This window comes from Charadrius vociferus, unplaced genomic scaffold (genome assembly GCF_000708025.1).
Source record: "Charadrius vociferus isolate BGI_N301 unplaced genomic scaffold, ASM70802v2 scaffold110, whole genome shotgun sequence".
NCBI lineage: Eukaryota > Metazoa > Chordata > Aves > Charadriiformes > Charadriidae > Charadrius > Charadrius vociferus.
Window position 1 is genome coordinate 3,274,910 of NW_009646761.1, and position 27,367 is coordinate 3,302,276.

The 27,367-nt window shown below is 38.5% G+C and overlaps 1 protein-coding gene across 1 annotated transcript in view; it reads right to left on the minus strand.

The window, feature by feature from the left end:
• Positions 1–230: 230 nt before the first annotated feature.
• TMTC4 (transmembrane and tetratricopeptide repeat containing 4) overlaps positions 231–27,367 on the minus strand; it is a 53,099-nt gene continuing 25,962 nt past the window's right edge. Inside the window, exons 6-17 of the mRNA XM_009891861.1 lie at positions 26,289–26,381; positions 20,793–20,954; positions 19,809–20,011; positions 17,953–18,124; positions 17,737–17,868; positions 9,584–9,663; positions 9,303–9,410; positions 9,037–9,178; positions 8,263–8,377; positions 7,661–7,773; positions 900–969; positions 231–382 (exon numbers count right to left, since the gene is read on the minus strand). Coding sequence (XP_009890163.1) covers positions 231–382; positions 900–969; positions 7,661–7,773; positions 8,263–8,377; positions 9,037–9,178; positions 9,303–9,410; positions 9,584–9,663; positions 17,737–17,868; positions 17,953–18,124; positions 19,809–20,011; positions 20,793–20,954; positions 26,289–26,381 — 1,542 coding nt within the window. The remainder of the gene's footprint in view (positions 383–899; positions 970–7,660; positions 7,774–8,262; positions 8,378–9,036; positions 9,179–9,302; positions 9,411–9,583; positions 9,664–17,736; positions 17,869–17,952; positions 18,125–19,808; positions 20,012–20,792; positions 20,955–26,288; positions 26,382–27,367) is intronic.

The following is a 27,367-nucleotide window of genomic DNA, read 5'->3' on the forward strand; positions in this document are numbered from 1 at the left end:
TACCTATAAAAATGTTCTAAGGGACTTTAAAAGCAGTTCAATAGTGAAAATAAAACGATCCCTCAAGCCGAAATGTTAGGATCTGTAGGAGGGCATAATTGGACAGTCAAGTGTGTGGTGCTGGTGGTGTTACTGTTTTTGAGAAATAATGACCGAATCCTTTACGTGGTCAAAAGTACCCATGTAACAGTTATTGTAAACAGCATGCACGGACAACCTGAAAAGAAACATCAGGCACCGCCTTTCTTTTGCAATTGCTCCAGTTTTCTTCTTAAGAGGTTGTAGTTTTCCTTGGTCCCCGGTGCCATAGGATCAAGCTTCAGAGAGACTTCATAGTGCTTCTTTGCCAAGTCAAGATTTCCCCAGCGATGATAAAGCACAGCTGGAACATCAATGAGGAATTTCATTAGCAATATTGTTGAATAACGTGCAATCTTGCCAATCACTTGGAAAACAACATTAAAGCATTTGTTTTCAGTGAGGGTCTGTCGCTGGCTGGTGGCACAGTAGCTGCTTGTTCTGTTGCCAAATGCAGGAGCAAAGCCTGGGAGCAGAACTGGCATGGGAATGACGAAGGAATGAATTACATTGCAGCCATAAGTGGCAGCTCTTATCTGGTGAGCTCATTGCGGGTTACAAGCATAGCATAAATGAACCAATTTGCAGACACTGAAGTGCAGCTACCTCTGGGCTGGATTGTGCAGCCCTCTTGATCTGTCATATCGTGCGACAGCTTTTCTGGTTTAGTACCCTGTTCTTCTGGCTGGCAGTTTTTCCAGAAGTTAACATAGAAATCTGCCCAGCAAGAAGGCGGCTCAAAAGATTGCTTTTTCTTTTTAAATACAATGAATATGAAGCAAACAAACAATACAGCTGATAAGAGTTAGAAAGGCTCTTACCCAAATTACCATGATAACTGGCAGCATTTGGATTGGCTTTAATTGCCTTGAGGAACAAAGCTTCAGATTCCTAAATAATTTAGAAGAACAAGTCAATGAGACAGGCTACTTTTGTAATAGATATAACAACACAGAATTTACCCACGATTGTAATTAAAAACCCTCCCAAACTATGCGGTATCTATAAGTTACGACTATATGTATATTCTAAGCCTGTGTGATTCTGTAGCTCAGGTGGCTACAGCTTCCAGAAAATAGCAATAATGCTACAAATAAGTGTCATGCTTTCACAGGTTGCTGTTATTTTAGCAGAGAGCTATTAAGCATTAGTGAAGTTTGCGAAGTAGTTTACTTATTTTTTTTCCTAGTTATAATATTTTCAAACATTACCTACTGTAGTTTTCCCTACTTATTCAATCAAGCTAAGGATAATGTCATTCAGTATCTGAGCGAACAGCTTTTAGACACCTTTCCCTTTACAATAGTTTTTAGCATTTAAAATGGGGGTATTCGAGTAAACCCCTTTCAAACAGATGTTTCAACATGGGTCTCAATGAAGAGTAGCTGAGTGCCTGCTACTTAAAAAATCAAGCCAACTGAAATATTCCTCACATCTCCTCGTGTTATCTTTTCCGTATTCCCACTCACAGTGTGCTCTTACGACTGTTGATATCTGACTACTTCTTAGGAAAGCTGAGCTCCCTCACCAAATATTCAGAGAACAATTTACCGCTAAATTTATTCTCCAATTCAAACATTTTTATTTTCCCAAACTAGCTGCTAATGTAGATACTTTTGTTCCAGAGCATATTTCCTGCCAAAGTTTAAAAAGATACACCCCCCCAATCCAAATGAAGCATATTTACTGGCTTGTATGCAAGCGCAGATATTTTAGAGAGCGAATTTTAGGTAGATTTCTATGCTGTGCTGTGTTTTAGGGGAAGTTGCCCATTTGGTTTCAATGCAAACGGCCTGAAGATAAAAACACATCAGTGTGGTAGGCTTCCATACGAATGCACATACTTGCTGTCTGAGGTATGTGAGAACAATGATCTGGGCAAAAGGCCTTTCCTTTGTGCTAACCTTTTATTACTTATATCCACAAAGCACAACACAGGCTCTACTGAAAAAGAAAACCTGTCAGCCAGATTTTTGGTTCCACCATCTTCTCATGTGAAGCATGAAATAAGGCTCTCTAAGGGTCCCTCAGGGGAAAGAAATTTCTGATGTCAAGATTGAGTCAATCAACTTTGAGTGACTTAAGAGCTTCCCAGTATGTCCAAATTCAAATCCAAACTACATGCTCCTTTCAGAGCATTCCTTCGCACACCTGATGCTGCCACTCTGAAGCCAAGAGAGCCCGATGCAGAAAGCGCCTTCATCTTCTCAGGTCAAGGAAATTACAAACCCTAGGGTTCTTGACAAATCCTTTTGTAGGACATCCTGTTTCAGGAAAAGGAATACTTGGATAGGAGTGAACGAGGGAACCAGATGTCTGGAAATTTAGGGAGTATGTGACTCCATAGCGCAAGTTTTAGCATTGCTTTTCCCTGGCATAAGCAGCAGCCCCAGCATTCTCATACTCGGACTATTAATGTTCCTGGATGCACTGGTCTCTTTGAAACCCACACTATTTAGTGTCTTCATTAATGTTTTGAATGATGGGACTGAACGCACTTCCAAAAACTTTACAGACAGCACCTAAGAGGAGGGAGTAGTCAATACACTGGAGGGGAGAGCTGCTATTCAGAGGGACCTGGACAGGACAGAGAAATGGACTAGCAGGAATCACAGAATGGTTGAGGTTGGAATGGACCTCTGGATGTCATCTGGTCCAACCTCCCCGCTCAAGCAGGGCCAGCTGCCCAGGACCACATCCAGGCAGCATCTCCAAGACTCCGCAACCTCTCTGGGTAGCCTGTGCCAGTGTTCAGTCAGAATCACAGTAAAAAAGCATTTCCTGATGTTCAGAGGGAATAGCCCATGTTTTGGTTTGCACCCATTGTTTCTTGTACTGTCATGCAGCACCACTGAAAAGAGCCTGGCTCCATCCTCTTTGCACCTTCAGGTATTTATATACATTGAGATTTTCCCCGAGACTTCTCTTCTCCAGGCTAAACAGTCCCAGTTCTCTCAACCTTTCCCCATAGGGAAGATGTGCCAGTGCTTTCATCATCTTCATGGCCCTTTGCTGGACTCTCTCCAGTATGTCCATGGCTCTCTGGAACTGGACACAGGACTCCAGGTGTGGTCTCACCAGTAGAGAGGATCACCTCCTTCAACCTGCTGTCAACACTCCTAACACAGCCCAGGATATCATTAGCTGCCTTTGCCACATGGGTACACTGCTGGCTCATTTGAATTGATCTGGTGTCCACCAGGACCCTCAGGTGCTCTTCTGCAAAGCTACTTTCCAGCTGGGTGGCCTTCAGCATGCACTGTGCCTGGGGTTGTTCCTCTCCAGCTGCAAGCCTTTGTACTTTCCCTTGTTGAACTGCATGAGTCTCCTACCAGCCCATTTCTCCAGCCTGTTTAGATCCCTCTGGACAGCAGCATGACCCTCTGGCATATCAGCCACTCCTCCCAGTTTTGTGCCATCTGCAGACTTGCTGAAGGTGCAGTCTGCCCCATCATCCAGATCAATAATGAAGATGTCGCGCAGGATTGGACTGCAGGAATTTACAAAAGTAAATGCAAAGTCCTGTATCTGGGATGGGATAACCTCATGCAGAAGTACAGGCTGGGGGGCAACTGTCTAGGAAAGCAGCTCTACAGAAATGGATCTGGTAGGCCTGGTAGACAGCAAATTGATTAAAGCCATCAGCATACCCTCACAGCAAAGATAACCAACCGCATCCTGACCTGTATTAAGTAGAAGTACAGCCAGCAGGTCCATTGAAGTAATCCTTCTCCTCTGTTTAGCACTTGTGAGACCATATCTAGGGTATGTGTTCAGGTTGGGGTTCTCCATTACAAAAAAGACATGGACATACTTTAAGTCCAGCAGACAGCCACCGAGATTATTGGGGGCTGCAGCACAAGACATACAAGGAGCAGCTGAAAGAACGGGATCTCTTCAGCCTTCAGAAGAGAAGATGAAGGGGAAACCTTATTGCTATCTACAAGTACCTGATCAGATTATAGAGAGAAGATGGAGACAGACTCTTCTGATAAGTCTGTGAGGCGGGATGAGACACAATGAATGCAAGCTGGCATACAGGACATTCCAATTAGATAAAAGGAAACTTTTTTTTTTTTCTTTACCATAAGGGTGGTCAAGCACTGGCAGATGCTGTCCAGAGAGGTTTTAGAATCTCCATCTGCAAAAGTGTTCAACTAGAGATGGCTCTAGCTTGGGTCAGGAGTTGAACTGGATGTCCTTTCCAGTCAAAATTACTCTATGATTCTAACTCAGTCACCTGAGAAACATACTAAGACTCAAACATTTGGCAAATCTAGTGGTGTTGCAAGATAACCTCCTCTTTTCATACAAACATCCAAGCCTAAAAATCAACAGTAGATTGTCACTTGAAAGCACGTAGTAGTCTGAAAGTCCCAGAAAACTATTTTTTTCCACTGCAAATTTTAGTATTTTGGTGTAACAAGTAAATCTCCGCTTTCTTCACTGGGCAGGTTAACAGGTCTAAGTAAATCTCTGCTTTCTTCACTGGGCAGGTTAATAGCAATCAAAATGAGAGATGTGCTGTCCAATTAATTCAGTTTTATGCCTAAAAATTGCCACCTACACAAAGGAGAAGCACCTAATGTATGGACTCATCCTTTCACTGCTGAAGCACGATGGGACAAGATGTGCAATGTGTTCCGAGAAAATTTAATGAAATAGATTCTCAGAGTTGGCTGCCATTACCATACATCTTCAGCTACATGCTGAAAACATTTTTATCACCACTGCTTTGCTCAGCAGCTAGTAGAAGTATACTGGCTGATTAAAGGCTATTTAAGGTGCATCATATTCATATTACTGTAGATATATGGAGTAAATATACATTCCAGTACATCCAGTGATATTTCAAATTGATCTATCTTGCCAAATCCCTAAGTGTTGCCAAGAAACTTGCACACTGCATATAGCAAAGGCTTTGGGTAAGCACACTGCATTCCATCTACTGCCAAGGCCACAGCACAAAATTGTAGTCTGGCTTTATTTCAAATACAGAAAATGCTGAATGGTTTTGATTTATTGTACTTTTTACAGAAAAAGCATAGATGTATACATAACAAAAATACAGCATTTATATTTTCAAAGAACTAAAGATAGCTTGGTTCTTCATCCATTGTGACAAGAACAACCGTTTAAAGGAGAACTCTAACTTGGTATCACAGATGTTAATTAAAAAACAAAACAAAACCACCAAAACAACTCATCCTTGATGTGCTTTTGTTTCTGGAACAATAAATCATTCATGAGTAGATACGAACAGAAATCATAAAGGGTTGGGGTTTTTTTTGGTCACTTCGGAAAACCATCTTCTGCTGAAAATCAAAGTGCATTTGAAACTGAAGGAGAATGTTGTGTGCTTATTGGAAGGACATATCTCATAATGTAGTAAATCCTTTTTGAATCAACATCTTTTTAAAATAAGAGATAACAAAAAAACCCCAGAACAAATCTTACTTTATGGCAACAGAGCCAATACAGTAACAACTTTTATACAGACACATAACAAGTAACCTAATAAACAAAATGCCTGAGGTTATACAACACATCAGACACAGCCAGGCAGCCCTCTAAAAATTACCTCCATCACCTTGACAGTCTCCATCCCCCCCTTCTCCCTTCCCATCCTGAACACTCAATAAAAATCCTTAAAGAGCCATCCACTTCTCTCTGTTTTTACATGGTGAGGGGGTAGACAAGAAATCTCTATCTTCCATGCTTTTTATTGTCATTTAGCATTCTCCCATTTAAAAAAACCTGTATCTCCTCTTTCCAGGTGATGCAAAATACAGCTGCTGAGATCATAACCTTTTCTAAGTGAGTCCACTTTCCAATTTCCTTAATTTGCTCTTCCCATTATAACCCATCAGTTTCAAGATACTAGTTAAGTTTTTTGCTCTATGCAAACCTACTACTCCATATTGAACTATTAAAACACTCACTGGCTCCCTGCTTTCTTCCCTGGGCTTCACTGCTCCTTTTGCTTTATTCAGGATGCTGACTTCAAGTCAGGTTCATTTTCTGATACTATCATTTCTACTTTGTCTCCAACATATTCCCCTGCAGCATAATGACCTTTCAGAGCTAGCAATCAAAGTAAGTACCTCCTTTTTTGTTTTTTTTTTTTTTTTTAAATCCACTAAGACAGACTTGTTTCTCCTATACCCAGAAAAGTTTTCTAGCTTGTTTTCAACTTACTTTTTCCTACTTATTTCACTATAAATGCTCTTTATTCTGTCATGCTGCATACTTTTCTTGATGAATAACTATACAATCCTCTATTCTTTCACAGTCATGACTCACCAAAATAATCCTAGCAATTACCTCCTCCATAATCTCATCCCTTATACATTCTGGATGTTAATTTGTATCCTTCTGGAGCTTTGTTAAAGTCACCTAAAATATATATTTTTATAACAGTCTCAGGTGGAAAGAGAAAAGAAAGAGCGTGTACAGAAAAAAACCCAGCCAGTCTAGCGAAACAGTAACGGCGGGGGGTCTAACAGCATCACCAACACAAAAAAAGACAAGTGCTGCGTTGTCACAGGCCCTGGCTTCACATGTGGATAGGTTATGACTCCACAGCTGAACAGGTCTGTAGAAATTTAAGTGGACACAGTAACTGGTGGAAAAATGTATCTATTCTGAGAAGTTCAACATCATAAAATCTTCTTACTTTGCATATACTGAAGGATGTTCCTTCAGTACTGCTATTTATCACTATCAAAAAGCCATCAACCCCCCCAAAGGCCACAGTTCAGTAAAGGATGTTTTCCTGAGGAATACCAAAAACTTCCTTGATTATTAATTTGTCCCTATCACATACATCAGTGACTATGGAGTCAATTAAAGCAACTAAACATATTAACTATATATGATTTACTCTCTATCAGCTCATACATTCCTTTTGGAAAATAATTCATTCTCTCATCAGTTCCATTACATTTACTACTTGTAAATGTAAGTAGCTAATGCTGAGGTACCACTCACAGGCTGGTCCACTGCATCCAAGAGAAAGTTCAATACATTGCTCAATGTATGGACTTTTTCTTCATAATATTCTGGCATTACCCAGGTAGCCTATCCTCGGTCTGTGATTAGCAAGTCTGTAATATCTGTATTTTAGATAACATCTGAGGCAAAGAGGCTAGAATTTGTATCAGGTAACGGTAAACCTTGCTTCTTTTACGTACAGAAAGCCCAAGAACTAACGTATCACATCTAATTTTAGTTGCTGAACCCAGGCCTCTAAATCAGAGCAGGCTCTCTCTGTTGGCAGTGAAGCAATACAAGACCCTAACTGCCCTCTAGTGTGCTGAAGAGCCTATTTCTCTCCACTGACCATCGACATAGTTTAGGGCAGCAATGTTCCTAACACAGGCATCTAAAATAAGGTGGGATGAACTTAGGCCAGAATCACACAGCAATACTGTGAGAGATACAGGCATTGAAACCCGATTATTTAAGTCATGGTCCACAATGACCTCCTCAAACAGCTTCTATAAAAATCTTACACATAGTTTAAACAGGGAGGGGGGTAGGAATCCAAACGCAAAACACTCAGAAAGTTTTAGTTACCTACCTTATATTTTTGCGATTTCCCCAGTACATTTGCCAATGAAAACATAAGGGAATGATCATTAGGTATTAATCCCAGGGCCTCTCTTCCAACTGCTTCTGCTTGAGCTAGGTTGCCTGGGAGCCCATGTAGTGGAAAAAGAGAAAGCATCTTTTAACACAGCCTTATTAGTTACTTTTCACGCTGCAAGCACGCATGTTGTATGAATAGCTGATTACACGCATTTTTAAAGAAAACCAGGTATCACACACACACACAAATGTACAGCCCTGCAGAATAAGAAAATAGAAAACCTCCATTTTGTTTTCAACAGACAACACTTTCAGAAGAACGACCAAGCACAGATTCAAGTATGCTCAAGTTTGGTTTAGAATACAAACATGCATGCACAATGATGACATTTCAAACAAGCATCAGAAATTCAATTTATGGGCTGGATTTCAAGTGCTGCTCTAAAACTAGTGAGTCAGAAGGTATTCTTATATTTATACAGAGTATCTTGATAGCCAAATAAGAGGCAGAAATCCTTTTAGATAAATACAGATAAAGCTTTAAGTTTTGCAAGACACTGAATTATTCATTAAAACATTCAAATGGGCTTATACCTGTGTTATCAAGCAGTATAATCATATTGTTCCAAGCCAAACTATGCTCTGGTTTCAGAACTGTAGCATTCCTCCATGCATTCAATGCATCTATATGGCGATTCAAATCTGCATACTAAAAAGAAAGAAAACTCCAGTAATTTCATCCTGATCTGTTTTACTTTCTTATCATGCACTAAGGAGTTGTTAATGTCTCATTCCATTCTGGTAGAACTTGTTTTTATAGACAAAAATAAGAAATGTAAAAAGAATACTAGGGTAGTATGGAAGACAGACTGCTATGTACTAATTTTACACTTTTACACTGCTTTTCTCTGGGAGCCAGGCTTGTTTTCAAATATGCACATACCAGTAGGATGGGGACGGAGGAAAACCAACATGCAATTTAGAAATCAACACAACAGGATAAGTAAATATTTAATAGAAATATTTCTAGTAATCTAAACATTGGTTTTGGCAGAGTTCTACTACCTAACCATTCTAATGACTGCAAACCAGTCTAATATTGAGAAATGATTAATACTATCTCTTCAACAAAAGAACACTATCTATATTTTTGTTTATATCTTTTTATATGAAAAAGTAGGACTACCAAAGTTGGTATGGAAGGAAGTACACTGGGAAAGCAATAAGAAAACTACTGAAAATATGAAGTCACCCTGAACTACAAATCAAGCAAACTGGAATAACTACCAGCATTTAACAGTACAGCAGAATTACATATATACACATACAGATTACTGTGATAGCTATCACTTATTCAAAAGCACTTACCAACCGCCCTAAATTGTAGTAACAATCTGGATATTTTTTCCTGTGTTTAATTGCTGTCCAGTAGCTTTGCTCTGCCTCTTCAAACCTTCTTAAACTGTTCTGTACTATTCCTAGATTCATCCATGCAGCAGCAAAATCAGGTCTGGGAAAATTGGGAAAAAAAAAAACCAAGAGAGAGGACAATTGAGCATTCGAAACACAAGATCCCACTGTATCATTTCTGCTCAGTTGGTGCAAAACACTGCTTAGTATTGTTCTAAACATACTGTATTTGTACAGCTAAGGACAGCAACTCCTCTGCTTCTTGGAGCTCATTTCTTTCTTTCAGAATATTTCCAAGGTTGTTCATGGCATGTACATATTTAGGATTCAACCTAAAATGTAAAATTTAAGAGATTATTATTATGTATGGGACACGTATTACCATATGCGAATTGCTAGCTTTGCAATGCTCCAGACCATGAAAATGGATACCTAAGCATTTTCTTCATGTTAAACATGAAAGCAATTTCAGGATAGTTCATTAAAGCAGCAAAATTCCTAATACCTTACAGCTTCTCTGTAGTATTTGATTGCAGCACTTTGATTTCCTTTGTCAGCCAGGTTTTTGCCAACATTGTAGTGCACCTGAAAACACAGATGAACATTCTACCAGATGCTATACAGTCAGGTATTTTGTGGAGCCAAGTTGGTAAAAATTCTTACTCCAAATAGATACAGTCAGTGCTAACATCATCCACTGCTGGCCTTTGTTGAAGGTGGACACTTAAGACTGGACAATACATACAACGAAGACAGCAAGATAAAAGCTGAGGAATAAGTTAATGAATCAGCTTATCTGTTCCAGATATTTAAGAAAGATTATTCACTTAATGATTTTATAAATGAGGTCAACACACTTTCCACAAGACTCTCTATATTGAGACTTCCTGCTCTTAATTTCATTTATTTGTCAGATAAGAGAAAGTCTGACTCAATCAAATCCACCATAGCAGAAGAAACACTACAGCAACGTAAATGCTGACTAAACTCAGCTTTCGCTATAGCATAAACAAGAATAAACTCAACATTAACAGAAAAACTAAGCTCCATATTTCAAAAACAAACAAAAAATAATAAGTACACACAATTGCTGTCCTGGGATAAAAATGCATCAAACAGCATTTCTGAAACAAAAATAATGTGAATGGCAACATGTTGGAGACCTTGCCTGTTAAAAAGTGGAGAATGAAGGAAGGATCTAGAGCTTTGAGATACAGCTACAGGGAAGATGACACATCATCTGAGCTCATGGCAAGGACTAGATAGGCATAAATATATTTCAGGACAGATCTGAGTTGGAAGAGGTCTCAAATCCTACTTTAAGATAAATCTTAGAAGACTACATTACCTGGTCAAAGGGAAGACTCAAGTTTAGAAATAACAGAAAAGTACTGTGAGTACTGACTCCTGCAAATAGGCTTCTCAGCAACCAGATCAGAACTCATTATTTAAAGTACCTTACTATTCGAAATCAAATTGTATATACTTCATCTAAAACAAACACACATTTTAATTTCTTCCATACTTTGAAAATCTAATTTAAATCTTTTCAAAAACACTATGCAGGAATTTCTTCAGATTAAAGTACAAAAATATAAGTTTGTAATGCATTTAGATAACTAATTCACCACCTCCATTCAGAAAAGGATTTTCTCTCATGTGTCCATTAAAGGAAAAGTCCTAATTGTATTTGGCACAATACCTGGGACCTATTGATCTAGTACAAACAATTATGTTTGAACCTAGTTGTTATGGTATTTAATTGTTGGAATTCCATCTCTATATGACTGTGACTATGCAGTAACACACCATTAACAAATAAAGTTAAGAACATTTTCCCTGCTTTCTAGAATGAGTGAAAAAGTAGTGTCACTGGTTTTACAGACAGCAAAGATGCTGTAAAGCTTACCAGGCATACACATAAGTAGCTCCTCAGGCTGTAAGATATAAAATAGCACACAAATTCAGCATCCCATAAAAGCAGATTTAGCACAGCTTCCAAGAAAAAAAAAAGTATCCAGGTACTTCCGTTGTACATTCATAAAAATATGACGAGGCCCATGCCAAAGAAACAAAAGAATGGTACATTTATATCAAGAGAGAGCCATTCATAAAGATCAGCTGATGGTGTCAAAACCCTCCACTGTAATAACATCGTTTTCCCAGAAGTCATTAAAGTAAAATGATACACCCTGAAAGATATTTCTTTGGGCTGAATTCTGTTTGTATATATCTTCCAGAAATTTCTCAGCACACTATGATAACACTCTACCAAACTGGATTGCTCTGATTATATATGCTGAACTCAAAATTTATTCAGAGCAAATTATGTTATTAAATTTCACTATTTCCAGATAAAAGATAAATTGTGCCAAAACAGAAGAAATAAAGAAAGATTTCACTCAATAAAGTATATTAGCCCTTAAAATACCTGACTTCACATTTCAATATCAACAAACAAGATTAATGTAATCTGATTCAATTTCTTTCTTTGAGAAGCTTTACAAAAGGTTTTTTTTTTATTTTTTATTTATTTTAAGTTTTACCAAAGTCATAAGCATTACTGAAAGAAGAGATTTGATTAAAGACTGGGGACAGAGCATATGAGAAAAAACTTTGTATACACCAACCACTCAGTATTTCAAATGCCAGCAGTCTTCTGTTAGGAAACAGCATTGCACTTTCCGATTCTATTTTTCTCAGTCTTTAAAAACATAGAACTTCATTTCCATTTCTATCTCAAAAGCAGCAGCAGAAATAGTTTTCTTACGTAAACAGAATTGTGCAGAAACCTGAGATATATCAATTCTCTCAAGTCAAAACATCAAATGAAATATTAAGTGTTCATGTACATTTTGTCAACTGAACTAAAAAGATGTACTACAGTCTATTAAAACTGATACCAAAACTATTTAAATAAACTACTGGCATTTTTGATGGTGTATTATTTCTGTCCTTAGATACAACTTCTCTGTGAAAGGAAATTATGTTTCTGTACAATACTCCTGAAAACGAAGAGTTCCTTGTTGTATACAGGTTTCCTAATTTCTCTTCAAGTGAAATTGTAGCTTTAGTTCCTATTAATATGGTGGTGACAGAGAAGAAAAAGAAAAATGAAAACAAAGACACCAAAAGAACCCCTCAGCCTACCATAAATATCTAATGACAAAATTAGCTCTACAATGGATTATAATACGCAGTAACATCCTGCTCTTAAGAACAGAGTCAGCAAAGTGCTTCCAGGCACACAGTCATCTGAGAGGAGCAGATGACTTTTGCCATACAGCCATGTCTTTCACTTCACTGGCCATGACAGAGAGATGCCCAGATCAGCCTTTAGCTCTACTCCCCCAAACCAAGTCTACAAGAACTACGTGCTCTCTGCTAAGCACAAGGCTGTAACTCTCCTCGACTTCTCTTGTGACCCCCACCTGCACAACACGGGAACACAAGTACTTTCTAGATACCAATGGGCAGGAAGAATCTGACCTTTAAAAATTGTGATGTTTTAAATTCCATCTCTAGAGATGTGGTTCTGCCTTTGACAGATGTGCGTGTCAACCTGGGAGAGAGAATTTTCCTTTCCTGATTAAACATTGAAGAGCAGACATAGCATTTTGTTATTAAATGATTAAAGATAGATATTAACTGGAAATGACGTATTATGTTACGCCCACATGCTCCTTTATCAATCTTGAACAGGCTAATAGCTAATAGCTTGAACAGTAATAGCTCTAAAAGGAGCATTTCTCAGGGATGCATAACAACATGGTATTCTCTGCAATCAGGGCAATTAGGTAAACATACCCTAGGACAGAACCTAGCAGATCTCAACAGGAATGCATAGTTTAAAGCTAACATATCCATGGCACCATAGCCTAGCCAAAGAATTGGCTCTGTTCACAATACCTCAGTTGGCCTAAGAGGCCAGTATAAAAAAGGAAAATCCCTGTATATTATTCTATGTTAGACATGTACAGTGCTTGAACTCTTATTTAAGTGTTAAATGTGCACACACATTTAAATGAAGAAGAGAGAAAAAAAAATTTCCTGTAAAAAACCAAAATCACTGTCAAACTCTTATCTTTTTTCCCCCCTAAAAGCAGCGTAGGAAGAAATTGAAATTTAGTATCATCTTCTAGGAGGTACACCCCCTCAGTTGCAGCACTATTATTATCAACTATTTTATTCTCTCTTCCTAGCTGCTTACAATCACCTTTTCAGCAAATATAAACATTTGCTGAGGACAGAAGCAAAGCACAGATGTCAAAATTTCTACAGAAACATGCAGATGCTTCTGTTCAATGCCAGCTTCTTTCATCAAACACTCTTCTCTTTCCTGTACTACTGAAATTCTGTTTTCTAAACAATAATAAAACAAAGCCTTTTTGATCTTCACATTTTTGTGCAGCTAATGTTGTCTAAAGGTTCTTTTCCATGACTGTCTTGTATACAAAAAAATTGACATCTAAAATAGTATCTGTGTGGCAAAACACTGCAGACAGCCCCTATAAACATAGCCCACGGCATTTAAGGTAAATTCTGTAGAAGATAATCCCCTTTTAATGTATAACATAGAAAAGAATTCTCAATATCTAAAGCAAATGCTCTGTAGATCAGCTTCATAAATCTTTAAACAGCAGTAAATCTTGTTCTGTCACAAAGAGGTTTTACAAGACCTTTTAAGAAAGCAGAAAGTAATCTCACAAACTGCTGTGCATTTTCAGTATCAGCATAGCTTGTCTTTGACAAACATGTATCTATAATTACAGACTGCATAAAGCATTAAGTACAAAGTTACTACCCTTAGTATGTCAAGGCAGACTGCTTAGTAACACATTCTGCTAAGAGTATCACAACTTCCTTGCTTATTATTGCAGAAAAGTTGCTACTGAAATGCCTTTTCAAGAATTCTGTTTATTAAGTTCTATCCATTAAAGAAAAGCCAGTAGCAAGAATGTACAGATTACATGCAGAATAATAACTGAATTTAAATGATTGTAAATTGTTATTTCAAATCTAGGAAAAAAGAGGTGGCTATTTCCCATTTATTTAACAATGCAATTGCAAATTTTATTTAGATAATCAGTTAGAGGAAGTCATCCAGAAACAAAAACCATCTCTGGATTCTTAAAAACTGCTGTGTCTTTGCTAAAAGCTGAGAAAAACTTGGCACTTCCAACAGTAACTTATCACACGGAAAAAAAAAAAAAAAAGGCAGTAAGATGCACATCTTGGGGAATAATCTTTAAAATTAAAAGTAACAATGTATAATGACCTCAGAAGGTGAGGAGCAATACAGCAATGTCTAGAAATAGCAAACAGCAGTAGGGCAAGGGCAAAATCTCACATAACCTTCTGTACCCACATCTGCTCTAGTTGTTCAAACTTCTTTTATCATCAGTGGAGAGAAACACATAGATCTAGGGTGCAGTCCTTCTGGCCTATGTCAATCATTTAGTCCAAGGTGATTATGAACCATGTGCTAAAAGGGACAGCTTCTCCTCCCCAGTTATAAAGGGAGTATGGCCGACTCGCTCAGATATAGATGTCTAAAGCTAAGGAGATAAATCCAAGCCAGTAGTCTGACATGGTGAAACAGCAGTTATGTTTTTATCATAGCCTGTAATTAGATATTCCAGTACTTCAGCAAAGCACTCCAGGATTAACTTGCAACATCATGACATCAAATGAAAAGATGCCAGATTGGATCCAGTGACCCTTTTAAACCAGTAGCATTGAAATAATCCAAATTTATAAATTACCTGTAACATACAATCAACATATCTGGAGAAAACAGTTTCTATAACTGTTCACAAAATTTGCTTTAGTAGAAACAACACAGGCCTGGTTCTAACTCACACTAGTGTATATCACCACTGACTCCAGGAATTAAGTCAATCTATACAGTATGAAAAAGTTGGTAAAAGGAAATGGAATCGGTATACAGGCACCTTCTGTTCTGCTAAGAAAAATACTGCCAAACGTATTTAAAATGCATACTCTTTCAGTCTAACGACCTTTGAAACTAACTTAAGTGCAGGAAGTTCAAATGTGTGACATACTTAAGTATATACATATAAAGTACTTAATACTTCAGTTTATATACATAAGTACACATATACATATATACTTAAAATATGTTAAATATTTAAAACAAAATGTAAAATATTTAAAGCATTTAAAAATCTGCATCGTGAACGTTAAAAAAAAAAAGTCAAAATCTTTATAACTTCATTATGTTATCTGATTATTTCCAATAAATTTTAAAATCACTGGGCCACATTTATTAAAGTTCATCCTAAATTTCACCCTCTTGAGCCAGATGCATCCATCACTCAAGGGGGTACATTCACTACTATCCCAGACAATCTGATTTAATGCAGTTTCTACATCTCTATCTAAAGAGAAGTTTAGAGAAGATGAGTCTTGACATTCAAGAAGGCACTGGTGTAACTACTTGTTACTTCGAATTAAGGTAAGTTTACTCTACACTGCTCACATACAGATAATTTGGAATTGAAAAGAGCTGTACCAAAACCCATGAACAAGGAGCTGCAGCTTTTGCTGCTATTTGGGAGACACCTGGAGACTCTGTGACCCTGCTACATAAGGGATGTAAAGCATGACAACGTTACATACATTAAAGATGTTCCAATAACAACAAGAAAAAGCTATTATCTGCATTCCATATTTTGGTCTTATTCAGCCTCCCACTGAAAAAAATGGGCCACTGAAAGTCCTGCGGAGTCATTTTTAAAGGAAGTCTGCAATTTCAAGACAACAGAAGATCAGATCAGAGCCTAAGTTCAATTTTTGCATCTACCTTTGTCAAAATTGAAAAAAACATAGCTGAGTCTGTAAAGAAAAAAAGAGATTGGTTCTCACACATGGACTCTTGAATACTGTTGCTTAGAAAAGTTCCCTGTTACTGTGATTTCAAAGTTACTCCTTCAGCAAAATTGCAATGTGAGTCTACAAAACCCTCCCTGCTCACATCACCACACTTTCCATTTGCCCAAGCTGTCACAAGCAGCGATACAGCTCAGGCATGTCTACACAGCCCAGTGTTGACAAACACAAGCTCATTTTCCCTGTACACTCGCTGGCTTTGAACCAGCTGCATTAGTTCGGTAGCTTGCATACAGCTTATCGGCTCAAGCACAGCACTGTGCGAACACAGCTACACAGCTTCCCAGCCAGACATGGCTTGTGTCCAAGGAGCTTGGAGCACAGGCAGAGAGTGCCGATCTGTCTGAAGCACTCTTACCATGGCAGATGGACGGAATTACACACAAAGAAACAGATTGCATTTGCTCCATTTATAGTATGCACTTGTCATGCAGAAGGCAAGATATACTGAGGTCGTCATTAAAGAGATGGTTGCCTACAACTATGACACAGTAAAATACTACCCCTCTTTTCCTATGTATTGAAATCTCAGATTATTGAAAGACACCCCCATGTTGTAAATATTGGCCATAAATGCTTTTTACAGCTCACTGCTGCCCACAGAGGTTGTGGAATCTCCTGCTCTGGAGCTATTCAAAACCCGCCTGGACGCGTTCCTGTCCAACCTGCTCTAGGTGAACCTGCTTTGACAGGGGGGCTGGACTACGTGATCTCTGAAGGTCCCTTCCAAACCCTACTGTTCTGTCATATTTGTATTCCAGTAATTCCAAGTTTATCATTCTATTTGCAAAGTTGAGCATTCACAGGTTCCTTTTTAACATCTGTGTCTTGATCTATCTTGTCTAGATACCACTTTAGATTACAGAAATCTTATCTTTTAAAACATCAATGTATTTTTACTGACAAGCCGCACATTCATATTCCTAGGCTCTTCAAAGAGTCTCTGCTAAAATTCAGACGACATCAGGGCTCTGTGGTATGCTCCAACAGATCACACTCTCAGCTATCAAAGGACTGCTGTGGAAGTCACCTCGATTGGCAGGCTAGATTCAGTCTACTATGCCAAATGCTGGTGTTCAGCTCAGTGAAGCATCCTATCCAGTCCCACCCTCTGACTTGTTCCCTCACTAAGCCTTGCAAGGAATATCGCAGTTTTCCTCAGTAGCCTGTCTGAAGATTCTGTCCATTCAACCACTGTAAAAGAGCAGAAGTGGGTGCAAAGACTTGACCCCCACGTCCTGCAATTACACTGATGATAGGCTGCTTTGTCCCTTAGCTGTATACATATATATCACTGGAAGGTACACAAAATTCTAAAAACGTTCTAAAAACCATAGCATAGGCATTATTCAGGTGAATGCATTGCTACAACTTACTTACTTTTTGTTATTTTGTTGTAATAACTTGCAACTACATGCACAATTGTTTTAGCAGATTTTATTAAAAGTACATCCAGTTTGGCTGGATGCCGTTCCTGAAGTATGTTCCCCCTTCTGCCTCGCCTCCCCACTCCCACCCCCAAGTTCTGAATTATGATATTGTAATTTGCACTGTCTGGTATTTTGACTATGCTACCACTGTAATTTAGGTGGCTTACATGTCAACGTCATATTCTTGCACCAAGCAAGACTGTGAATAACATTGTACAACAATATATTAACTATGCATAATGCCTCCTCTATCCCAAATTTAAAACTTTTTTTTTTTTTTTAAAAAATAGATTAAAAGTCCACATGAATGACTTACTTTTGCGTTCAGAGGGCACACAGACAGTGCACTCCTAAAAAGCTGTTCTTCTGACCTCCACTGACTGCTGCGGAGTGCACAGCGCATAACATTTATCAATAAGATTCCAAGTACTGCCACAGCAAGAATTTTCTTAAGGAAAGAGAGACATGTTAAGAAACAAACCATCCAATTGAAGCACTTCATCATCAACTTTACTGACTGTTTTGATGGTACCTTTTTCTTGGCTTGCTTACTCAAGAGACTAAATCCGTATGTAAACAGAATACAATATCCAATACTGGGGAGGTAGATGACTCTCTCTGCAATAACAAATCCTACTCGGAAGAACAGGTTGCTTGCAGGAAGAAAAGGGATAATAAGAAATCCGAGTCCCAGTGTAAGAATCCTGCAAAGGAGAAACAGATTCTCAAATCAATCGCAAATCTTAACAAAAGCACCTTTTCCACTTACAAACTTTATTTAAACATTGTAGAAGGATGTGCATATGGAACTGGGCATTCAAAAGCAGCCTTTGGGAGTTATATAACCAAATCAAATTAAGTTTCAGTGAGGTTTTGACACTTCACTCCATCAGGCACTTCTAAAATCCTAGCTATAATTCCCAGAAAATCAATGTTCATGCTTCCAAGCCAGAAAATAGCCCCATTACACGTTAATTACACAATTCCTATTTAAAATAAACAGGCAGGAAACGTAATGGTACTGTCTATTTTTGGAACTGTTTTAAAGTATTTATTTTTTGAACTACTAAGTCAGTAACAGGGAAAAAATATAGGTCACTGTAAGGAAGAAACTTAGGTACATGTCCTGCTGAGAGAGTGCTTTCTTTCCCATCAGTGGTAGAATCCACTGTGCTTAACCACCTGAAAGTTGGTCATCTACGTTCCTTCTACAGTTCAGAGAGAGGCACTTGTTGAGGGCAGTTCATCTTCCTTTTTTTAGGTACCTGCGTTAGAATGAGTAATCCTCAGCAGGTAACTGGACTATACAGATCTTAGACAACTGAGATTAGGTACCTTGCTTTTACAGAGCGGATATAAGGGAATATGAATCCCAGGTCTGTGTCAGGTGTTTGTTATAAAGGCCACAGGCATGGTAGTTTTCTACTCGAATATATTACAAATAAATCTCTACAATGCAATGTAGATGTGTCCTCTTACTCTTTTCTTATCCCCAAGAGTCTAGGCCTTCACTTTACTTTTTACGAAAAAACCGTTCAGCAATATATGCTTAGTGTGTTTTTACTATAATGTACAACATCACTTGTAGCAAGAATTCCACCCCTCTCCAGAATGATTTGATCTGTGCAAATGAGTATGGAAGCAGTGGAAAGGAACACACGTGGGATGTTAACATTTGAAGGGATGAGGGGGAAGAGATGAAATTACAGAATACCACAGAAAAGAAAAAGAAAATATTCAGCACTCTGAACAACAGAATGACCTTGTTGTGATTGAATTGTTGAAAAATTTTAGAGAACTGTGAAATTAATTATACATAAAACCCATGGGAACAGACTCTGGAAAGTTAAACAGAAGCCATTAGTGAGACAGAATAGTTATCAATAACTTTTTTGAGTTCCTTTGGGTAAAGTAGAAGTTGTTTCTTCAGTAGGTACTATGGGTCAACATTTGAATTTTTAATTGTGTGGCCACAGCCAGCATTTATACCTCCTTTCAAGGCACATCTCCTCTCTCTTTCATTATTAGAAGATTAAAGGAGACGATGAATTGTAAGAAGCAGGGGCAACAACATACATCAATTCCTACTCTGTTCTGAGCACAGATTACTTTTTACCACCTATAGCGTTAAGGATCTCAAAATGCCATTTCAGGAGAAAAACAGAGCAGCCATCCATACCTCCTCCTCCAACTCTGTTTCCCACTAGTCAGTGTACAGTGATGTGCCCAAATTGGGATAAAATTGTAATGACAGCTATAAATATTTATTTGAACTGCATTTGCTAGACACTGGTTCCAATGAATTGTTAAAATTATCAGTAGTGGATTCAACAAAATAATACTGTACTCAAGTTGGCCAGGCATTTAAAATTCATCACTGTCTCTTACCTTCTCTTATGGCTGTCTTCTGAGCACAGAGCTTGGCATATCAGACCAATTAGGCAGAACCAAAGTGCTGCTAGTGCAATTATCCTCCAGTCGCTGACGGATTTAATGAGGGGTATGCAGCCCATTGACCAATCAAAGCACAGCCACCAGGGACACAACAGCAACCATGCATTCAATGAATAGTAGTAATTATAGTTTATAGCCTGTCAGTCAAAAAGAAAACATACATTTATTTGATACTAAACTTAAGGGCCGGGGGGGTAACTTTAGTTCTTCTCTCTGCTATCATTTCTCTTATCAAAGAACATATTTTATACAATAAAGAGGCCTTAAATACTGTTAGACTACAACTAGTTACATATCCATTTATTTTACAGCCGTGCAATTAATTTTTAATTTTTTTTTAAACATAGCTAGGTGGCTCTCCTATTCAGATCAGGGAAATGCAATTTAGTGCTGTCTAACCACTATCCACACGTAAAAAGAATAATCTCCTACAATGGGAGAAAAAGTCAAAAGACAGCACCCACTGTCTTCGCCCTTCATTCTCCACCTCCAGAAAGAGCCTTAACGCAGTCAGAGATATAATGCCAAGACATACTCCACGTGCACCAGACCAGAATTTTATGCTATTTTCTTCAATGATGAAAGATCAGATGAAAAGTCAAGCACAGAATGTGGAAAAGGGATGAAACCCAGCAAAGCTAAATGCTTGCATGCATGGGAAAAATAGTGAGTAAATGGGAATGTACTTCAACATGTGCAGTGCGTGCTAAATTGAATGCAAGGAATATACAAGGCATACTATTTTAAGAAAAATGGCAGAAAGTCATGACAGCAGCACAAGGGAAAGTGACTCATCACACATCCTGAAATGTAAAGACTGCCCACTTTATTGTTTCCTTGAAGCACAGAAAAGAAAATTCAATTTGATGACAAAGACAAATGTTCTGAGCTGGCCAGAAAAGCAACTTCATAACTTACTCTCACGAACAGACTGTCTGCAAATGAAGCTGGGTTGTCTACTTCAGTGAAAGCAGGTGGCCCTGTGCCCATAATCCTCCAGCGTATATAAAGTATACTGGCCCCTCCAGACATCAGAAGAGTTATCCTGAAAAGCAGCCCCTTTCTTAACAGCCCAGCATTCTACAGGAAAGAAAAAAACCAGCCTCATATAAAAAACATTATTTTACTCTCTTCCCCACTACATTCACATCCTTTTCACCACTATCTTAGAAAGACGAGGCTATTCCTGTGCATTTTTGCTATTAGAGTTGACATTTTTACTATTTTTGCAGTTACACAAAGTTCTCAAACTTTACTATGCTTTCATTGACTAACTGCAAAATATTTTTTGCAAACATTTTCATTTTCTTCTCAATCAAAAAGCTTTTTTTATTCAAGAAGTCTCTCTTGTACAAATCCTCAGTAACTCTATAGCTGATGTAATTTTACACGGCACTTTCTGATAGGGAATTTGAGCAGAATACAGTCTTTAGTATACGGCATATCAAATTGATCTGTGTTTTCTTTTTAAAATGGAGGAAGTTACTTTGTGAACTTTGTTTTAAATAGCTATATCCAGTTGACTGCTTATCATGGAAAGTTTTTGTCCACTTAGGTTTCTTTAGAGGTAAAATTACATGCATACAACAAGAAAACTGCATAGTTAGAAACTGCGAGGAATTAGAAACTGAATGAAAATTTTCACAATCACTGATGTGATAAAAAAGCTAATGACAGGCACCCGAATCACTTTGGTCAGGCTAAAATTACCCAAGATCTACAAAACATTGTGTCTAATCCACATTAACTCAGTTGATTTACATATACACTTTAGGGTCCAAAGAAGGTAATTAACATAAAAAATAGACAAGTGATGTCACAGAAACTAAATTTGACAGACTTTTCCGTTTTTTCCTCTGTGAAGTAAAACACACTTTCTCCAAGCAGACATCAGTTTCATAAATGAAAAGAAAAATACCGTATACTGTACAGGTTCTTCAAGTTTCACCAACAGAGGCTGGAAACAGAATCATCAGTAACTGTAACGATATCCCTGTCACAGCTTTGAGATGCAAATCCAAGTTTCCAACACCCTATTCAGCTAGCAAATGGTAACTTAGATAGGAAATGAAGGACATAGCTTCTCCCTGACCCCCTATATTACAGTGCTGTAGGGCTGTCTTAGAGCTCTCTGAAACCTAATGGCTGAAATTATTCTATGCAGCCCCAACATGTCGTTAGAGAAGCAGAAGATGGAAGACGAACGTTTCTCTGAAATGAGACATCATTTGAGCCACTTCTCTTTCCATTCTACACATCTGAAGATGAAAGTGTCAGTACACTATGGATTTTTACATGGAAGAGTTGGCAAAAAACCCACAGTCATATGATCTCCAATATTAGCTTTCCTTTATTCCTACCTTCTTCCCTTAGTCTGATATGCTTCTATTACCTTTAAAAACCTACCCAATAATCATACATGATCAGTTCTATGACCTCCATGGGAGCTGGCAGACGGGTTATTATTACCTTTTATTGCAAGATGCTGATTAGCAAGCACCACCATAATTATTTAGGAGATCAATATTAGTTATTTCTGAGCGCTTTAAAAAAAAAAAGTACACAGGCATCCAATAGTGCCCTGGCTGAAGATATTTAATCTCTAAAACAATGGATAAGTTAAGTTTAGGAGCAACGTTCAGATGGCTTTTTAATATTTGTAGTTAACAATGGAGCCATCATAAAATATTTAGCTGAATGCCTAAGGATAAAGAAGTTTGCAACGTTGATTTTACATAAGATAGTTTTTGTGCTTAAATGGTTACTTCCAATTTACACATCTCAGTAATCAAAATCATTACAATGAGGATTACAGGAAAACCATTCCTAAAAACTGTTTTTGGAAGAGAATTGTGCTATGAAGGAAAACCATATAATGACAATTTATAACTGCCTTATAACAGATTTAAGTACACAAAACCTCCTATCTCAGGTTTCATTTCATTTAACAGTACATGCAGCTTCTTAAAGGCCAGATTTCACAAATTGCCACAAAACCTCTTAGTAGGCAGAATTTTAAAAGTGGAAGAAGTGTTATGGTATCATCTTTGATTTAGAGTTGACTGAAATCTGGCATGAAACTGAAACCTGTCTCAATCGAAAAGACAAATATCTGCAAGTAAGAGAATTTAAGATCTGCCTTTCAACAAACAAACCAAACCAAAAAAATCTTAGCTACACTTCCATGAAAAGAACAGAATAGATTTCTGGGTAGCAGGAGCTAAAATTAATTACATTTCATGTTTCCTTTACCCAGACAGAACTGTTTAAAAGTCACAATGGAAGCATAACACTTTGAGCTCTTCATGCTTAGAAGAGTAATCCTCCGAAAAGGTTTGACTCTGACACATTCCACAGAATCGAAGAATGGTCTGAGTTGGAAGGGACATCATCTAGTCCGACCAGCCCTGGCATGGACAGGGACATCTTTCACTAGATCAGGTTGCTCAAAGCCTCATTCAACCTGGCCTTGAACACTTCCAATGATGGGACATCCACAACTTCTCTGGGCAACCTGTCCCAGTCACCCTCATTGTAAAGAATTTATTACTGGTCAAACACTGGAACAGCCTTCCTAGAGAGGCATTTGGACAATGCCCTCAATAACATGCTTTAACTTTTAGTCAGCCCTTACGTGGTCATGCAGTTAGACTAGATGATCATTGTAAGTCCCTTCCAGCTAAAAATATTCTATTCTATTCAATCTAAATCTACTCTCTTTCAGTTTAAAACCATTGCCCCTTGTCCTGGCACTTACAGGCCTTGGTAAAAAGTCTATCTCCAGCTTTCCTATAAGTCCCTTTTATATATTGAAAGGCAACAATAAGGTCTCCACAGAGACTCCTCTTCTCCAGGCTGAACAACCGCAACTCTCTCAGACTTTCTTCATAGGAGAGGTGCTGCAGCCCTCTGACCATTTCATTGCCCTCCTCTGGACCCACTCTAACAGGTCCATGTCTTCCATCCACCCCAGAGCTCGATGCAGTACTCCAGGTGGGGTCTCACCAGAGCAGAGTAGAGGGGAAGGATCACCTCCCTTGACCTGCTGGCCACGCTTCTTTTGATGCAGTCCAGGATACAGTTGGCTGCCTGGGCTGCAAGCACACATTGCAGACTCACATCCAATTTTTCATCCACCGGTATCTCCAAGTTCTCAGCAGCTCTTAATCCATTCATCCCCCAGTCTGTACTCATATTTGGGGATTGTCCCTACCCAGGCACAGGACCTTGCACTTGGCCTTGTTAAACTTCATGAGTTTCACACTGGCCCACTTCTCAAGCTTGCCAATGTCCCTCTGGATGGCAGCCCTTCCCTCAACTGCACCACTCGGCTTGGTGTCATCTGCAAACTTACTGAGGGTGCACTCCATTCCACTATCTATGTCATTGATTGTCCTGGTTTTGGCTGGGATAGAGTTAATTTTCTTACTTAAGGATGAGAATAATGTTAATAACACATTAATGTTTTTAGTTGTTGCTAAGCAGTCAAGGACTTTTTCAGCTTCTCATAGAAGTTGAGAGAAAGCATAGACAAGACAACAGACCCAAGCCGGCCAGTGGAATATTCCATACCATAGACTCCATGCTGAGTATATAAATGGGGTTGGTTGGTGGGAGGGATCCGTGATCGCTGCTTGGGACAGGCTGGGCAATCAATCACCGGGTGGTGAGCAGACCACTGCATCACTCATTGTGTATATTCTTTATTTGTTACTATATTTTTTTTCCCTCTTCTGTTACTGTTCTAGTAAACTGTCTTTATCTCAACCCGCAAGGCTTTTCTCCCTCGTCTCCCTATCCCACTGTGGGCGGGGAGTGTGAGTGAACGGCTGCATGGTGTTTAGTTGCTGGCTGGGGTTAAACCACTACATCGATCATGACATTAAATAGTACTGGTCTGAGTATGGACACCACTCATTACAGTTTCCACTTGGACATTGAGCCATTGACTGTAATTCTTTGGATGCAGACATCCAGACAATTCCTTATCTATCTAACAGTCCATCAGTCAAACCTGTATCTCTCCATTTTAGTGGCAAAAATGTTGTGGGGGACCACATCAAAGGCATTACAGAAATCCAGGCAGATGACATCAGCACCTCTTCTTTTGTACACTGATGCAGTCAGTCCTTCGTAGAAGGCCACTTGATTAGTCAGGCATGATCTGCCCTTAGTTAAGCCATCTTGGCTGTCTCTAATCACATCCCTGTCTTTCATATGTTTTGACGTAACTTCCAGGATGATCTGTTCCATGATCTTACCAGGCTCTGATGGGAGGCAGACTGGCCACTTATTCCTAGGGTCCTCCTTATTAGCTTTTATTTCTATCACTTTAATTCTGAACTGGCTCTGCTTTAGTCCCCTACAGCTCTAGACTCTTTCCTTGTGATATGCTACTTGACATTACTCTGATTATACAGCAAAATTCTCCAGCATTCCTATTTGCTGCCTGAAATACTCCTGCAGCCCTCACTTAGTTGTTCTTGGTCAAATCTACTGTTTCAGTTCTGGAGATTCCACTTTCACTGATTTCCCTCTGAAGCTCCTCACTTCACTCTTTGTAAAGGAATTTAAAAGCTCCATAGGACTTTTGGTACTCGGAAACATGAGCAAGACTTCTCTGCAGTTAAACTGCTGATCGATGCAAAGTACAATGAATACTCCTTTGCCTTGCTGAAGCTTGGATGGGAGAGGCAAGTGATTTAGCTGCTGAACAGTAGTGACATTCTAGTAGGCTGTTGGTCTATTTGGCTGCTATCAATCATTCACCTGTGGCTGACTGTTTCTGTGATTTGCTTGCCAGTGCAAATACTAGGTGCCAGATTCCACTTAAGCCAATACTAGATAAAGCAATATCAACAAAAGTAAGAAATTCAATCCTTAGCGACTACCAGTGCTTACATATTTTTTCTTTTAAACTCCAAAGTTACTAGGAACTGTCTCCTGTTTGGTAATTTGTATTCTGAAAAGAAAACAGTGTAATATTTCAGTGGGATTAGCAAAGCAGACATAACATTTTTTAATGTACTTTTTCAAATGTCTATCTCATTTGAAAATCTGAATAAATCTCTCTCTCTTTACTCTAACCAGACTGTGTTAAACAACCACTTCAGGTGTATAGCTACTGACCCTGAAGAACCTGTTGCATCAAGCAGTCAGCTCTTCCACACCATATTGTTAACATACTGTTGAGAGAAGTGTGGAATGGATTTCACAACACAGTGCAATTCTAATGCTATCCCATTACTACTCATGTTGCTTCAAAGATGTCACAGCACATTGCCTTACTAGGTTGACTGAAAATACCTCTATTTTTTTTAATTCTTAACAACAAAACTGTCAGAAGTTGTATCTTTGTCTTTTAGTACATTACTGTCTGAATGGCCAGAATGAACAAACCCTCTGAGGACTCACCTCCAATGACTTGTCCTTATGTAGTAACTTTTGAACAAGGTCCAGAATGTTTAGCTTGTTAATCACCAGTGCATCAAACACTGCATTCAAACCCTAAGCAACCAAGAGAAACATAAGAGCATAAAATGGAGCAGCTAACCACAGATATTTTTTAAAAATACATCTTAAATTCCACTTCTACTATGAGTTCTTGTACATCTTAATTCTGATTCCAAACAAGTAGAGAAACACGTTGGTAGCAATGATGACAGAACGGTCGATTAAGAACCTGAGCTCAGATGAGTAGAATATCATGTTACTGTAACAGGGATTCTCCGGAATAACCCTTCAGGGAATACCATGTATCAGCAAGCTAGACCCCATATGCATGGTCACAACAGTATTCTGCTCTCCATCTTCTTCCCAAATGTTCTACAGTGTAAATGTTGCAGTCAAAAGGTAAGGCTTCTGTCAGTAAGGTAGAGTTTCTTTAAGCCTTCTACTTGTTTTTTGCTTTGGTTATCCTTTGACTGTTGGGTTTCAGACATACTATTTTTAAAGGGTACATAAATTGTAAAAAACAAACACGTAGAAAGATTTAACAGAGGTATCAGACTTGCTTGTCTTGCAACTAAACCAATATACACAGTGGAAGTTGCTGAAAAAAATAATTAAAGTTCTATGTGACATTAGCTGCTACACATAAAACTAGAGCATATTCTGTGCTTTGCAGCACTACACTTGCACATACTACCCCCAAGCAACCAACCAAAATATATCCAGGGGCAATTCTGTTGAGGTGACCAGCAAAATCCAACTTTAACATTTTCCCTTCAATGTTTCAGCAATCACCAACCACAACAATCCTTGAATATTTAGCCTATATCCTAATAACTTTGGAAGTTACCTCAATGTTCTAAAGACTGAATGGAAAAAAGACAGTAAAAATAGTTCCAATAGGGCAAAGTTAGGACACTGGGAGGCCACAAGTGTCCTTCTGACAGTCAAAGGGAGAAGACAGAAGAAGATAGGTTAGAGAGTGGTGTGGTTCCACGTAGAAAGGCCACCTGGCAGTTAAAAGGCTTCGGCTCACTTGCTTG